This window comes from Argiope bruennichi, chromosome 10 (genome assembly GCF_947563725.1).
Source record: "Argiope bruennichi chromosome 10, qqArgBrue1.1, whole genome shotgun sequence".
Classification (NCBI taxonomy): Eukaryota; Metazoa; Arthropoda; class Arachnida; order Araneae; family Araneidae; genus Argiope; species Argiope bruennichi.
Window position 1 is genome coordinate 96,931,969 of NC_079160.1, and position 15,399 is coordinate 96,947,367.

The 15,399-nt window shown below is 30.0% G+C and overlaps 1 protein-coding gene across 1 annotated transcript in view; it reads left to right on the forward strand.

Annotated features, from left to right (window-relative positions):
- The window catches only part of LOC129987666 (lipoprotein lipase-like), a 58,707-nt gene that overhangs the window by 26,200 nt on the left and 17,108 nt on the right, over positions 1–15,399 (forward strand). The window contains exons 2-3 of the mRNA XM_056095621.1: positions 12,156–12,424; positions 14,092–14,238. Coding sequence (XP_055951596.1) covers positions 12,156–12,424; positions 14,092–14,238 — 416 coding nt within the window. The remainder of the gene's footprint in view (positions 1–12,155; positions 12,425–14,091; positions 14,239–15,399) is intronic.

Below are 15,399 nucleotides of genomic sequence, written 5' to 3' on the forward strand. Positions count from 1 at the left end.
ATGGTTGGTGGTTGCTGCGGGACTATTTTAAGCCAAGTTTTTTCGCAGAAGCTTCTGACGGTAAAGATCCCTGGGCATCCGAGGACAGAGTTCCGATTTCTAGCTCAAATGAAAACGGCACACACTTACGCGTCACAACCCTTTTTACGAGGCGGACTTCATTCATGCATTTCATGCACTCAACCACAGATTGCAATTTTGACCTGAATCAGAGAACGATCACCTCTGAACCATTATCCCCAGTGTTACTCTCAACATGAAGGATTTTGTGATCAAGACAGATTTATACGTGCGCCAGCCACCAAACACACGAAGAGTCGTCGGAGTTCGAACTCACAACCTAAGGGATGCGAGCCCAACGCCCTACCAAGCTGTTCCGGCCTCAATGTATTGGTGAAAATGGAGATAATATTCAGATGCAAAAATAAGCACCTGATAATATTCCAGGTGCAAAAATTATTTGTACTCCCAACGTCACTGATATGAAAATGAGACTCCTTAGTTTATATAATTTGTTGTACATACTATTATATTTGCTTACGGATTCGAATGGGTAACAGCTCTAGGCATAATTCAGCCTCAAACACTGGCCTGCTGCACTTTGAACCTGTCCAAAGATAAATGATTGCTTGCTGTTGTGGTGAAAAAGTAGGAAGGGTGAAAGACGCTTCGTCATCCAAGAAGGCTTCAATATTTTTTCGAATCTATATTTTTTTTTTTTTTTTTGGACAATTCATTTTATGGTGAGAACGACAGTTTTATAGATATTTTAATGCCTGCTGAACTGATGCAAATTAATGATCCTCGAAACCCAAATCCTGGGAATATCTCCAGAAGGACTTGAGTTCCGCCATTTTTTCTAAAACATTTTAAGTCCACCTATGAAAGCGAAGAAGCACAAGAAATGTTGCCAGTCGAGTTGAGGCAAAGAATAGTTGGGAGAATTTTCTCTTTAGAGTATTGATCTCCAACGAATTCCCTCTGAGCACTTTGTCATGTTACTTCTCTTTATTAAGGTTTGCTAATTAATATGTTGTTGTATAAGTGCTGCTGTACAACAACGTAAGTGCTGTTATCTGTGCTTCGTCTGTGTTCTGTTGCCTTTGTGAGTTCCGAAAAATGAGTTCCGCCATTTTTTCTAAAACATTTTAAGTCCACCTATGAAAGCGAAGAAGCACAAGAAATGTTGCCAGTCGAGTTGAGGCAAAGAATAGTTGGGAGAATTTTCTCTTTAGAGTATTGATCTCCAACGAATTCCCTCTGAGAACTTTGTCATGTTACTTCTCTTTATTAAGGTTTGCTAATTAATATGTTGTTGTATAAGCGCTGCTGTACAACAACGTAAGTGCTGTTATCTGTGCTTCGTCTGTGTTCTGTTGCCTTTGTTTCGTATAAAATAAGTTATAATAAAGACATATTTTATACGAAGCAAAGGCAACAAAACACAGACGAAGAATAAAGCTTCGTTATCTATATAACTTGTTGGAATTTTCACCTTACACCCAAGGGACATATTTTTTAAAAACAATATTACAAGGAAAATCCCATACTTGTTTGTCTTATAGCTTCAAATCGAGCCTTTCATCTAACTAATTTAAACCAAACCAATAATTTACTAGGACTACATATCATCCAACATCATTCGAGCCATTCATCATGAGCTATTACAACGAATGCTCATAGAACTTTTGGGTCACCAGGGAGCAATTCTTCTGAATCGTAGAAGCATTCAAATGGAGTTTCAGCACATACCACAGAATTCCCCATGTTATTGTTCATGTTCACATCTGTGCAATTATATTTAGCATTTCCTGTCGTATGTACCACAATCTCTGAGGTATTTTCTATTATCTCTATCTTCGTCTGCAACCTAAAAATGAGTTCTTATACGCACATTCAAAAAGGGGCCCACTTGAGTTTTGCTTAAAAAATAATTCTTTTTTTTTAATTATTTTCTTGACAAACATTGAAAAAAATCATTTTGTAAACAAAATATTATATCCTGAAATAGAGAATTAAAAAAATAATTACCACAATACATACAATACAAATTACAAATAAATATATACAATATCAATAAATATAATTATTAGACTTATAGAAATTAATACTTATCTGGTCTGAATAAAAAAATTAAATGCGGTTTTAACATCTAGTCCGAAACTAAAATATAATAACGTTTTAGGTCTGATTCGTCTCATTTTTATAATATCTTTTGAAAATCCAGTACTAACAACGTTTATAGCACTAAACGGCAGTACCAACATTTATGCACAGTACCAAAACAGCAGTACCAACGTTTATAGCACTAATAACGTACACACGTATTATAAAAATAAGTAGGCTCATAAATATTTTTTTTAATTTTCTGAAATTTTAGAAAAATTTACGGAAATAAAAATCTAATATCATTAAAAATTCACTTTTCATAGTATTAAAATAGTATAAAAAGAAATTTTGCGCAATAAAATAATGAAAAGATAATGAGAAAAAAGTTTAGAATTTCAGTTATTTTTTTGCTTAAATAGCTATTTGAAATTTTGAAATTCAGTTAACTGGTGGAAATTTGGTATATTAAATTAAAACCAAATTTTAGATGAAATCCATGCTCCGAAAGTTTCTTTGTCTGACTGTTAGAATACAAATGAACTCGATAAGAGCATAATGCAAAACACTAGATAGATAAAATTTGGTACAGAGCTTTAGCATTTGAACTGTATATTCTTATATTTTGAACTAACCTGTCAAACGGCTGACCATCTGTCGGTCTGTATTTTGACCATCTGCGGTTGACCATCTATCGGACGCATATAAAAGCAATGACTTAAATTAATAAAATTCGATATTAATTTGTAACTATATATCTAACTTTGATGTCAAATCTTTGTTACGATAGATCAGTAAAAGTCTCCCAAAATACAAATTAATAAAATATTTAATGAAATTTTAGATTCACTTTAAAGCTTTATATTTCGTCACTCTTTGTTCGTCAATGCTACATAAGGCATTCAACGACATATGCGGGAGCTGGAAGATAACATCTTTATTGGAGACTAGCCGCCTTTGGCGATCAGCCGGTTCGCCAATCTTAATGTTCGTTTAAATTTTAATAATTAAATAGGTTGAACCGGAGTTAAACCCCCTTCTTCGCCAAGTTGCGATAACGCACCAAAGCTGGCAATCTTTATTATGCACTATAATTGAACATCTGCTTCTTTGCTTTTGAACATTTCGCAAGGCCGTTGTTTGCGATTTTTAAAAATTTCGCCAAGCAGAGGATAAAACTCCGGTCGTACCATTAATAATTTTACGCAATTCCAACTTTAATAGATTCTTAAGCAAAATATTTTAAAACTTCAAATTTTTATAGTCATATAATTCACTCTTAATATTATAAAGGCCTTCAGTTATAGCGTGATATGTATCTCTCTAATTTTCTGTTACCCCTCGTAGAAATTATGCTTTAAATTAAAGTGTAAATGATTAATCTGCAATTAATATAATAATATTTTTTACTGAAACAAAGCGTTTCTTTTAATAATATGATTACTGATAATTGAGTCACTGAGCGGTTAAACTTTATGGTCACTAAAGAATATCTTTCTTAATTTATGTAATATCTCAAGAATTTGTCAACACAAATTTCTCAGATTTATCATGAACAGATCGATTCATTAACAATGTTTAATTTTAAATGCATGAAACACTAAGAAAATAAAATGAATCGTTTAAAATAATCGGTCGAAAACAGGTTTAAAAATAACTACTTAAAAAACGATGTACTTAAAACTATAAGCATATACAAAAAATATATAACTAACATAAATACATTTTACTTACAAAAGCATGCAACTAACCTAAAAATAATTGAAATCGTCCGTTGGTTGTTATGCCAACAATCAGAACACAGTGCGTATGCGTGAATTTTCTTCGCCAGTTACGTTAACGCAAATGCGTGAATTTTTCTACGCCAGTTGGGGTAACGCTATGCAGATTATACATTTTTAATTTCTTTTATTCTGTGTTATTTTAATTCAAAAGTACTTCAGAATGAATCTGAAACATGGATTAATTAACAATGTTTAATTTTAAATGCATAAAACATTAAGAAAATAAACAGAATCGTTTGAAATAATCCGCCGTAAAATCTTAACCCTAGCCTCATTACTGTTGGGAGAAAAAAACAACTGATGCCTTGCTTATTTGGCGGTGGGGAAAATGGAAGATTTTTTTGGCGGAAAAGTTGGCAGTGGGGAAAATGGAAGATTTTTTTGGCGGGAAAGTTAGTTTTTAATTAATAATTAAAATTCTAATTAAAATTTCAAAAAAAGGGACCCCAGGTGCACATTCCCGACCTCTAAGGTATACATGTACCAAATTTGATAGCTGTATGTCAAATGACCTGACCTGTAGAGCGCCAACACACACACACACACACATTGAGCTTTATTATAAGTATAGATAATGCGAGAAAGTTAAGCGGCAACCACTCCTACTTGTTTATAAACTTCTATTGACGAAGAAACTAGTACATGTTACTTCTATGATGAGCATTCTAGATATAGTAGAAGATATATTTCTAGGAGCATATCTAGATGAACATATTCAGTAGAGCAGATATCTACATCATACATAAAATCACCCAGTTTAAAAATCATTAACAAATTAAACAATCAGTTCAGATATTATATATTATCAAATCAATATCATAAATATTACACAATTACATATAATTTACTGAAAACAGGATGCATTCAAATAGAATTTCGAAAATTAAACATTTTTGAAACGGAAATTGAAGTTCCTTATCCGTATTGAAATATTGCAAAATTTGTGTTTGCTTATCATCAGACAAAACGATATTTTTTTTAAGTTGCGTAACAATACATACGTAGTTTTTCTGCCTGGCTGTTATATTGATGAACTTAATCAAGGATGGATTAAGTGTTATTGAATGTTCTAGGAAGTTGTAATATCTAAAGTCATTCAAGACAGCTAATAACTATGAAATCAACAATTTTATTGATGGCATTCAGCTTTCTCCTCATCGAAACAGGTAAATCCTACTCTTTCTTTCATCTTTATTATAAATTAGATTTCAAATAATCGAAGAATTCCTTTATTTTCATATTATTGTTATTTCTTATATCTTTTCATAAATTGTATTATTTTTCTTTGAGAAATATACTAAAAAGAAGGTAGTGTTATAGACAAAATTGTTGATCTCGAAATTATGACGAATCACCTTCTGCAGGTCACTGTGAATTTGATAACACATTTTTGAAATTATTTAAGGCGATTTGTTTGTGAAAAGGTGTAAAATTATTAAAATAAGAAGGCTTTGGGCAATAGAATTTGATACTACAAAATATTTTGAAATGGGATTAACAAACATCAAGTTATGCACCTGAGATTAAACTAAAATTAAACTCAAATAGTGTTTTTGGCGAACCATTCGAATGCCATATTCGTCTAGTTTCATGACATGAATCATTTTTAACTTTATTTGGAGAGCGAAGTATTAAGTTTAAAAAAATGTTTTATTACTTAATGTGAAAAGGTGTGAAATAAACTAATTCCTAAAAATTCCTGCAAACGTACACAAAACTATAGAAAACATTAGCATGGATAAAATTTGTCAAAATGAAGCAAACTGGATGCATTTGTGACGTAGCTTGATTTCATTTGTTGATTTATTAAGACTGATTACTTGAAAAAATGATATTTAGAGAAATATCAATTTTATTTTTAATTTTTTCATTATTTAGAATTTCTAAACAGGCTCCCGCTATAAAATCGTTTGCATTTTGCTTCTACATTTGTTTTTCGGAAAGTAACATGAATTTTTATGCTATTTTCTTCTTTAAATATTATTTTCTCAAAAGGGCAGGGCACGAGGTTGAAAATTAAGTTCGTGATGAGATTTAGTATAAAGGTAGTCTACATTTAGAATGTTCACTCAAGAAAATATTAAACCGCAATGGCCAGTCAATTTCGAGAAAATCGCCCTCAAATTTTCTGCATAGTTTGTATGTTAATATTGTGTCGCCTAAGTAATATATTAGTGAGAAGTATTGGCGTAGCCTTCAAAAGACCTCAGCTCGTTACTGGGTTAGCAATTTTGCTTTATTTATTATTTTTTTTATAATTTATTTCAAATGAATTTAACAATTTACAAACATTTTTAATCAATATGTTTTTCTATGCAAAAATATATATTTATTCTTCTAATTTGTGGATTACAATTTAATTTTTAGAAGAAAAATAAATATAAGTATAAATGCATTTTTTAAAGATTCAGAATTACTTAAAGTAAATTAATATTTAAAAAAATGGTTCCGATTAATATGATATTAATTTTATATGGAGAAAATAAATATATTTTTTCTTAATACCTGAATTATAATTTATTTTTAAAAAAATTAAAGTATGAACGCGTCTTTCTTTTTAAAGAATTATTTAAATAAAATTTACAGACAGTTTCAATCAAAAATGAATGTTTTAAAAATAAATCAACCTCAAAAATAAATATTCATTCATTTAATACTTCATTTATAATTTTATTTTTAAGCTGGAAACATAATTACATATATAACTTAAATAATGATAAATGCTAATTAAATTACTGATATCATAAAATGTTGCATTAATTTTTTATTACATACAAGAAAGAATGGTAATTATCGTAAAAGCATTTCAAACAAGATAGATAGATATTTACTCCTTGCAAAATTCATCAATAGTGATTATCCACTAGAGAAATCTTAAAGGAATCGATAAAAAAAATTCATTTACTTAAAAAAAATATTTGTTTTTCTTCAGACAATTGGGCGGCGCACAAAACATATCGTATGTTACTAAAAATTTTGAACCATCTGACTATGAATTCCATAATTTAACACCTGCTTTCTACTTTTTCTTTTCAATTATTGACATTTAGAATGTTTGCCGATATGATTTTATTTATTTCATCTGCTATCTTGAATTTCCTGCATAAATACAGTTTCGTTGAGTTATAATAAATAATTGGTCTTTAAATTTTAAATCCAAAAATTTAAAACTTTTAATGATTTTAAGATAAAAATAATTATTTTGAAATATTTTAAAGTTAAAATTGTATTTATAATTATTTAAATACTTAAAAATTAAATTATATTATAATTCAAGAATAATATGCATGAACATAATTATTTTTCTTTTAAAAAATGAGTTATAGCTTATGTATTAAAAGAAAATGCATTTATTTTTTTCCCATATAAAAATGAATATCATTTTAATTGAAACTATCTTTAGATTGTTAATTTAATTTAAATAATTCTGAATCTTTAAAAAAATGCATTCATATTTATAATTATTTTTCTTCTAAAAATTAAATTGTAATCCCTGGATCGAACTCCAGTCTTCTGAATGCTACGCCAGCAATAAAATCACTATTCTATTTGGGCTCCGCAGTGGCAACTCATTATTAGTACATAAGCTATGCAGAAAATTTGAGGGCGATTTTCTCGAAATTGACTGGCCATTGCGCTTTAATATTTTCATGAGCGCACATTCTAAATGTATACTATCATTATACTAAATCTCATCCCGAACTGAAATTTCACCCTCGTGCCCTCCCCTTGTCAGATTATAAATTTCAGCAACATCTTCTACCAGAAAACCTCATAAATAAAACAAATATTTTTTCTTCAAATTTAATATAATAATGTTCAACTTGTTTTGCAGGCTCTGAATTACAAAATAAGCATTCTGTTTATTTAAAAAGATCTTAGGGTTATTTCAGTACTTCATAATTCGAAACAAAACTGAAAATTCCATATCAATTCAAAGTAAATTCCAATATTTAATGATCGAGTAGAAAGAACTTATTTCTCAGTTTAGGAACTTGATCATATACTTTTCATGTGCAAAATCTGGACCAAATCATTTGATAAAATTCTGAGCTAGAGAGTTTATGCTTTATACATTTTTTCATAAAAGCATAAAAAAATCGCTCGTATATTTATTTTAATTTCATAAGTCTTTTATTACCTGATTATTTTTTCTTCATTCTGGCTCATGTTTTATTTTTAAAATTTTCATAAATAATTCAAAAATATAAACGTTTTTAGCATTTTTCAAATTTTAACATTAATATAATCAATTTAAACTAGAGTTATGTTTTAAAATTATGTGAGGGTTTTTACGATATGTTGTTTGAGATGGTACCTGAATTGACAAACTTCTTCGTATTTGCATGTTCTAAAAATGATTTTTTAATCTGTTGCCAAAATCCTTTATAAATATATTCAAGGGTAATATTTAATTTTTTTCTGATATTTTCCATAATCAAAAATTTACTGTATGCGTCTTTTTTTGTATTCATTAATGAAAGTGTTTTCAATTAAATGTATCTGCAAAATTTTACTGTTTTTTTCTTTGATCTAAAATTGATTGCTTCTATCAATTTTGAATTCATTAGTGGAAGTATTGGCAATTAAATATTTCTAGAAATCTTCATTTTTTTTTAAAAGATATAAAACTAACTCAATCTGACAAATTTTGCTTTCATTAATAAAAGTACTAACAGAAAAATAAATCTATAAAGTTTTACCTCCTTTTTTTTCTGTGTTTAAAAATTAAATGCGTGTTATTGCAACGCTAAATATTGATGTAATTAATAAATATATTCAGTGATGTATAGATTTATAAATATTTATTTTTCCTTTCCATCATTGAAATTTGAGAACAAATTAACTTTATTATGCATTTTTTTTTACTTAGTTTGTATTATAAAATATAACGTTTATAAAAAAAAGATAAAATTTTGTGATCAATTTTTTTTTACTTTCTGTTGTGCTAATTTTCCAATTTCTGTACACTTGAGCCTTCACTGAGAGCATTACACTATTTTATAAGTTATTTTCATAAATATAATAAAAACTGAATTAATTAATAAAAAAATAGGAGATATTTTAATAAGCTTGATTTATAAATTTCAGAATTTAGTTAAAAAATTGTATACTTAAATTTTGTTTTATATATGTGGCATCAACTGGAGAGAATTTGTGAAGAAAAACAAATCAAGATTCCAAGATTTTATAATATTTATAATAATGAATTATAAATTAAAGACTGAAAGATCGGAAATGATTTAAATAAAAATAGTTATGTATAATAAAATTTGTTTTTTAAAGCTGATTTTATCAGTACAAATGCATTTATAGATAAATGTAAACTGGTTTCCAAAAATCAAGGAAAAAAATCATAAAAATGACGATTAATCAAAAAGTTACATGAAGAATTTAATGAACCTAACCTACAATATACAACGCATAGTAAGGTATAAAATAGAATGAAAAGAAATTATCAGACGATTTCTGTGTTACAGAAATTAGCAAATATATAAAATAAATAAATGGGACGTGTTCAGTTTAGCATAGGAAAATTACTTTCTAAACGGAGTGTCATCCGTCCTAAAAGCATAAAAAGCGATGTGTATTGCTATCAATTATGTCGTCTATCAATTCTGCAAGAAGGGAAAGTCATTGTTCTTGCAAAGAAATTGCAAGCCTGGCAAGGGTCTGAGATGGAGGATTGGGAAGAACTGCATGTTTTCCTAAAGCGGTCAAATATGTTCAATAGGATTCAGGTCAGGTGATCGAGCTGGCCATTCCATGCACTGAATTGTTTCCTGATAAAGATAATTATTCACGATGCTAGCCTTTTGTCGAGAGTTGCGGCCTGTAGCAAGCATCACCACTTATTGCCAGGGCGCACATAAGTATTAAAAACGTCATCTCTATAGGCTTGAACAATTTCGATTCTACTTTCAAAGGCATGAGGATCTGTACGTCCATTTAAAGAGATACCACCCCAAACGCAGACTCTGCTTCTTCAGTAGATCTTGTTTCATGGATATTTGATGAAGGATGATCCTGGTTCTCTCCAAATCAAATGACGCCTACTATGGCTTTTGAAGCTAAACCTAAACTCATTCGCAAAGAGAATAGCTGTCCGTTTATCAACTGTCCAGTGGATATATTGATGTGTTCACCTAAAATTTTCCGTTCTACGCCGTAACGTTAGCGGCAAGTAATTGGCTAATCGCCTTGCATACAGTCTATCTTCTTGGAGCCTCTTATGAATGGTTGGTATTTATACTAAACTCCCGATAGCTGCAATAAGAGAGGATCTGAGTTGAGTTGGAGTTGCGACTATGTTCCTTATTTGAGCATAACAACAAATATCGGCCATCGATGCTCATTCTAACGGCTGGCTTGAATGCCACATTTGTAGTTAGAAATAACTGTCAAAGTCTATGACCCAGAGAAGGACCAACATTTTGCAATGCCTGTAGTCTCCCAATATTTCTCCATCACATTTCTTCGAACTAATGATGCCCCGGAGATCATTTTTACGAATTGGCTATTCCAAATTTCTTATCTCAGTATCATACCAGTATAAGTTGCCATACTTGTTCTCAAACATATAATTTTGCTCTCCCCATAGATGAAGTATTCCATTTAAAGCTCCGCTAATTTTTATATTGCAGTTTTATGCAGTAACTTTTATTTGACAACATATTCAAAGTTTTCTCGGATAGACATATTTTTCAATAAGTTTTTGCTATTTTTGTGATTTTTTTCTTAATTTTTGAAACCTATGCATGTTTAAATTCCTACATTTCATGATAAAATTATACTTGCAGCTAAATTGTTTAATAATAAGCAATCGATATCAATTGTACTTAAAACTTGGAGTTTATTAATTTTTGGTGTCTGTATGCATTGGATTACCAAAAAAATTATTCAACAAGAATTTAGCATTTCACCAAAGGACTGGCCAATCGCTCTAATTTATTAATACTAAGTCATTTTTCTTGTCGTTTGCAGAATTTACTCATATTTCTAGATTTAAATAGTTTAACTCTCATTATAGTCTAGGATTTTTGCACTTAAAATCAAACTAATTTATTTAACATTGTTTTTATTTTTGCTTTTATTTTGTTTACTTCAATCCTCTAGATTTTAATTTTTTCCCTTTTTTATATTTGTTCACTCTTTATTTTTAAAGTGTATTTGTTTCAACTTCTTTAAAGTTATCGTTTCTCTCACAAACGTGTTTACTTCGTCGAAATGCTTTTAAAATTCCATTTCTGTCATTCAAATATTTGCGGAATTTCGTTGTAGAAGCCTATGGGCTTTTCTTTTGATGTTATTATTTTGTTTTATATTTATTATTTGAGTGTTTTGCACTAATATGTTGTTCTATTTACCTTTCTTTCACCTACCCTTCCCTCCCTTTCTTGCCGTTGCTTTTTAACTTTAGATGTGAAATTCAAGATATCAATTTTAGATGTGATTGTAACAGATTTAATTTGTTTTTTCACTTTTGAAAGCATTATAAACATATTTTCTGATGCACGGGTAATAAATACTCAGTGCTAAATCTATACATAATATAATCTCCTGAAAGCATTTGTATGTTTGAAAGAAAAAAACTGCAGAAATACTTAACTGATATTGGAAATATTTGTACCATTTTATAGAGCATTTATTGGGAGGTTTTAGTATATTAGTCATATCAAAATAGAAAAAGGAGTTTTATAATTACGATTTTAATTATTTTTCTACTAGAATTCGCGCATGCGTAAAACAGCAAATTCTGTGTTTTGCACTTATCTGCGCATGTGCGAAAACGTCAAACTACACATACGTAAGTAGCAAGAGCTGTGATAGGCATATGCGATACATTTCTTTGTTTACATCTGATTTTAAACAGCGATTCACAACTCATTATGCCCCAAAAAAGGAAATCTAACCTTGTCCATAGCACATTAAATGCCAAAACGCTTCGTTTGTTGAGCGATAAGGAAAATGTAGAGGATAGAAATGTTCGGTTAACGAATATCAGAGAGAGAATGTCCACACTTAGGGAAGGAGAGTCTTCTGTTGAGCGAAATAACTGTCTCTGTTTAAATCGCAGTGATTTTTATGTTATAGTGACATGCCCATGTCATATGGGATGGAGTCTAAACTTAAGTTTAAGACTAATTTTTCCTCTTGGATGTTATGTCACGGTCAACGCTGTGCGGGTACTGTTAGTTACTAATAAATAAATATATTTTATTTGATTTTAATATATGCAAATTTGCTGTTTTCCTCTGTTTCCAGATGGTATCCTGGATATTCCGATCTTGGAAGTGGGTATTGATTACATCATTGATGCCATAATGAAGATTCCGAAACAACTGATCACTCCGCCATCGAACAGTGATGATTCTATTCGGTACATTCTATTTACCCCAGAGAATAAGAATGAAATCTGCCTTCTACAACCGTATGCCCAGCAGTTCGACCTGTGTCCGTTTAATACAAATTACGAGACGAAATTCTTGGTTCACGGATTAGTCGAAATGCTGACGCCTGAGAATCTGTTCATTGTAAGATGCTATTTAATGTAAATATTTTTTAATGGCGGATGTCTGTTGTTTTTAACGACTGATATTTGATGAATGTCGGTATTCTTATAGTTGCTACTAAATGTCCCAAAATTGACTGATAGATTTTGAAAGTGAATGCAAAAAAAGATTGAAAGCGATATAAATATATCGTATGTGGCCTTAGGATGTCACGGAATTTTATCCCAACATATTGCAAATTTAGTTAGCATTATAACCGACAGGTGTCGCTGCAGCAGGTGTAGGTAAAGCGGATTACTTGGGATCGCCATTCTGTAACTGATTTTTGCCTGAGACTGCATTACATTATTATTCGTCTTCCCCATGATCTGGGCGTTCTGGTTTCGAGTCCCGGTTCGGACATGGTTGTTCTTCCTCTGTTCTATCTGTGAGTTGTGTGAATGTGCCCTCCTATAAAAAAGAATTGTGCAAGCAAATGAGTGATGCGTGAGTGGCAAACTCTTGGCCCTAGTTGGCGCTACTAAAACAAGAGACACAATCCCTATCGGCTTAAATCGCTGTCTTCGTAACAACGGGCTAATCTAAGGGCCATAAGAAACAACTACAACAACATTATTACTTCAAATGGGGATTATAGTGAAAATCAAGTTGTTTAATTTTTTGAAACAGTCATTGTAACATTTTTACTCTGATTACCTAGTATTCTTATTTTATTGGCGCAACTTTCAGTAGTCATGCGAACTCAATTTGCAATTTGGGAGGATGAAACTCTCTGTTTCCCAAGCATTAGGCAGAAAATGATACATTACTATCGCATTGCGTCTTTTTTTTTTTATTGATTTTCAAAATTCAGCAGTCTTTTTGTTGGATATCGGGTATTTGTGTAGTCTAAATATTTACTGAATATCATTGTTTCTATTTTTATCAGGGAACGTCGACATTCAGCAAGGGTTAATATTAAATGGTAAATAAAAATGCTTTTTTTATATTAATTCCAACTTTTGAATTATATTTTATTATTAAAACATATATAAACATATCTTATTAAAATATATTTTATAATTAATCTTTTCCGAAGGGATATAGAAAACCTGCACCAACGATTTGACAAATACTTGAGTTTTCACGGCAATTATATCAAAATGTTACCGTATTTGTATGTAAATTCAATTTATTCTCTACATTTCCTTTCTTCATATCCTTTAGAGCTTAGCTAAAAAATAGCTAGTATCGTATTTTATATTTGCTTATAAATTTTACTCTTATTTTTATAGCACGAATCCATTTTATTTTCAATTCCACGAATTATATAAAAATGAAATGAGCACAAATTTAATAAAATTTCAACTAACAAGAAAACCACGCCATATTGAAAAATGATAATTGTAACGTTATAGCAAAATAAGGATTTTCACTATCAAGACATTTGAAAGTGAACAATTGAAGACAGATTCAAGATAGAACAATTCAAGACAATTGAAGATACGAATAAGTTTAATCCAATCATCCATTTTTGAAAGATGCATTACTTCACTTTTTTTTTGTAATGATTGCTAGTATTAGAATTTTTTACCGATTGTTTAACAGCATATACTTAAATATTAAAAACTTTATCATTATTTCACCAAATATTTTTGTTTGTGTGTTAATATTTACAAATAAAAAAAATGAATCACTGATTCAAATAGGTTCTGAAGGATGCTATACTTAAACATGGTGACTATAACGTCATCCTCGTCGATTGGACCCTTTACAACGTCATGCCCTTCAAACGGGCCTATAGATATGCCGGAATTGTTGGTGAGAAAATAGCGGAAATGATGAGATTCATGAAGGTGAGTATAAAACTATTATCATGTTTTAACTCTAGACAATAATATCGATTCAAATGACGTCACAATGCCATACTGAATAAATTCCATATCTTTTAGTGCATGCTGTTTAAGAAGTTCTGCATGATTGTGTATCAGCTTGTTCTCAAATTAAAAGAGTGCTGCAGTTTGTCGGCTTCTCGCTGATGAATTTTCTTTTTTCCCGAATTTTTCAGAATAATATTGTAAAATCCAATAATCTATGAGCCATCAATATGGTATCCGAATGAAAAAAAGACTAAAGAGAGTTCTTAAATATCTATGTACTTATGAGGTCCCGTGATTTCTTCCTTGACGAAATTTTTATGAAATTGCATGCTTCGCGGAATTTTAAAACTGAGTCCCCAAGTATCCCTCCAGTTATTGAAATTTTGGGAAAATTTCGAGAATTTTAAGAATCTGAAGATGTTTCTGACGCTATAATATTTTTATAAAATTACGAGCATTTAAGAGTTTGAATTTCCGTCCACTACAAACCCATTTTACAGAAATTTTGAGCAAATTTGGATGATTGCAAGAGCATGAAGATGCTTCCGAGTTGTAATATTTGAATGAAACTGTGAGAATTTAAAAACCTGAAATTTATGAAATGCTATGACATTTCATTAAATTTTTGAGAACTTTAAAAACCTGAAATTATCTTCAATATTATAACATTTTATAAAATTTCAAGCGAATTTTGAAAATTGTATGAACTGAAAGTTTAACCATTGGCCTTATATTGAAATTTCCATTTCCAAATAACGTGAGTTAAATTTTCACTTGGTACTATGTACATAATAATTTCTTAATAATGCATATGTAAACTAACTGCTTTTACTGTAAATATTCGGAACACTTTCCATTATTCAAATGACGAAATGATGGAACACAATGAAAAATGCATTTCTGTTCCATTCTCATATTTTGACAGCTTCTGCAAGTAAGTTTCTTGTATGAAGTTCATAAATATTCAATTTTTTTTTACGTCTTTCAGAAGAAATTAAACATTTCTGAATTAATAGATAGCAAAATACTCTTCAGTTTTTTTCTGACAAATACACGAAGAAATGATCTACTTTGGGACAATATTTATTTGAAGTTCTTTTTATTAGTTACCACAACTTATTGTCAATGCATTCTTAA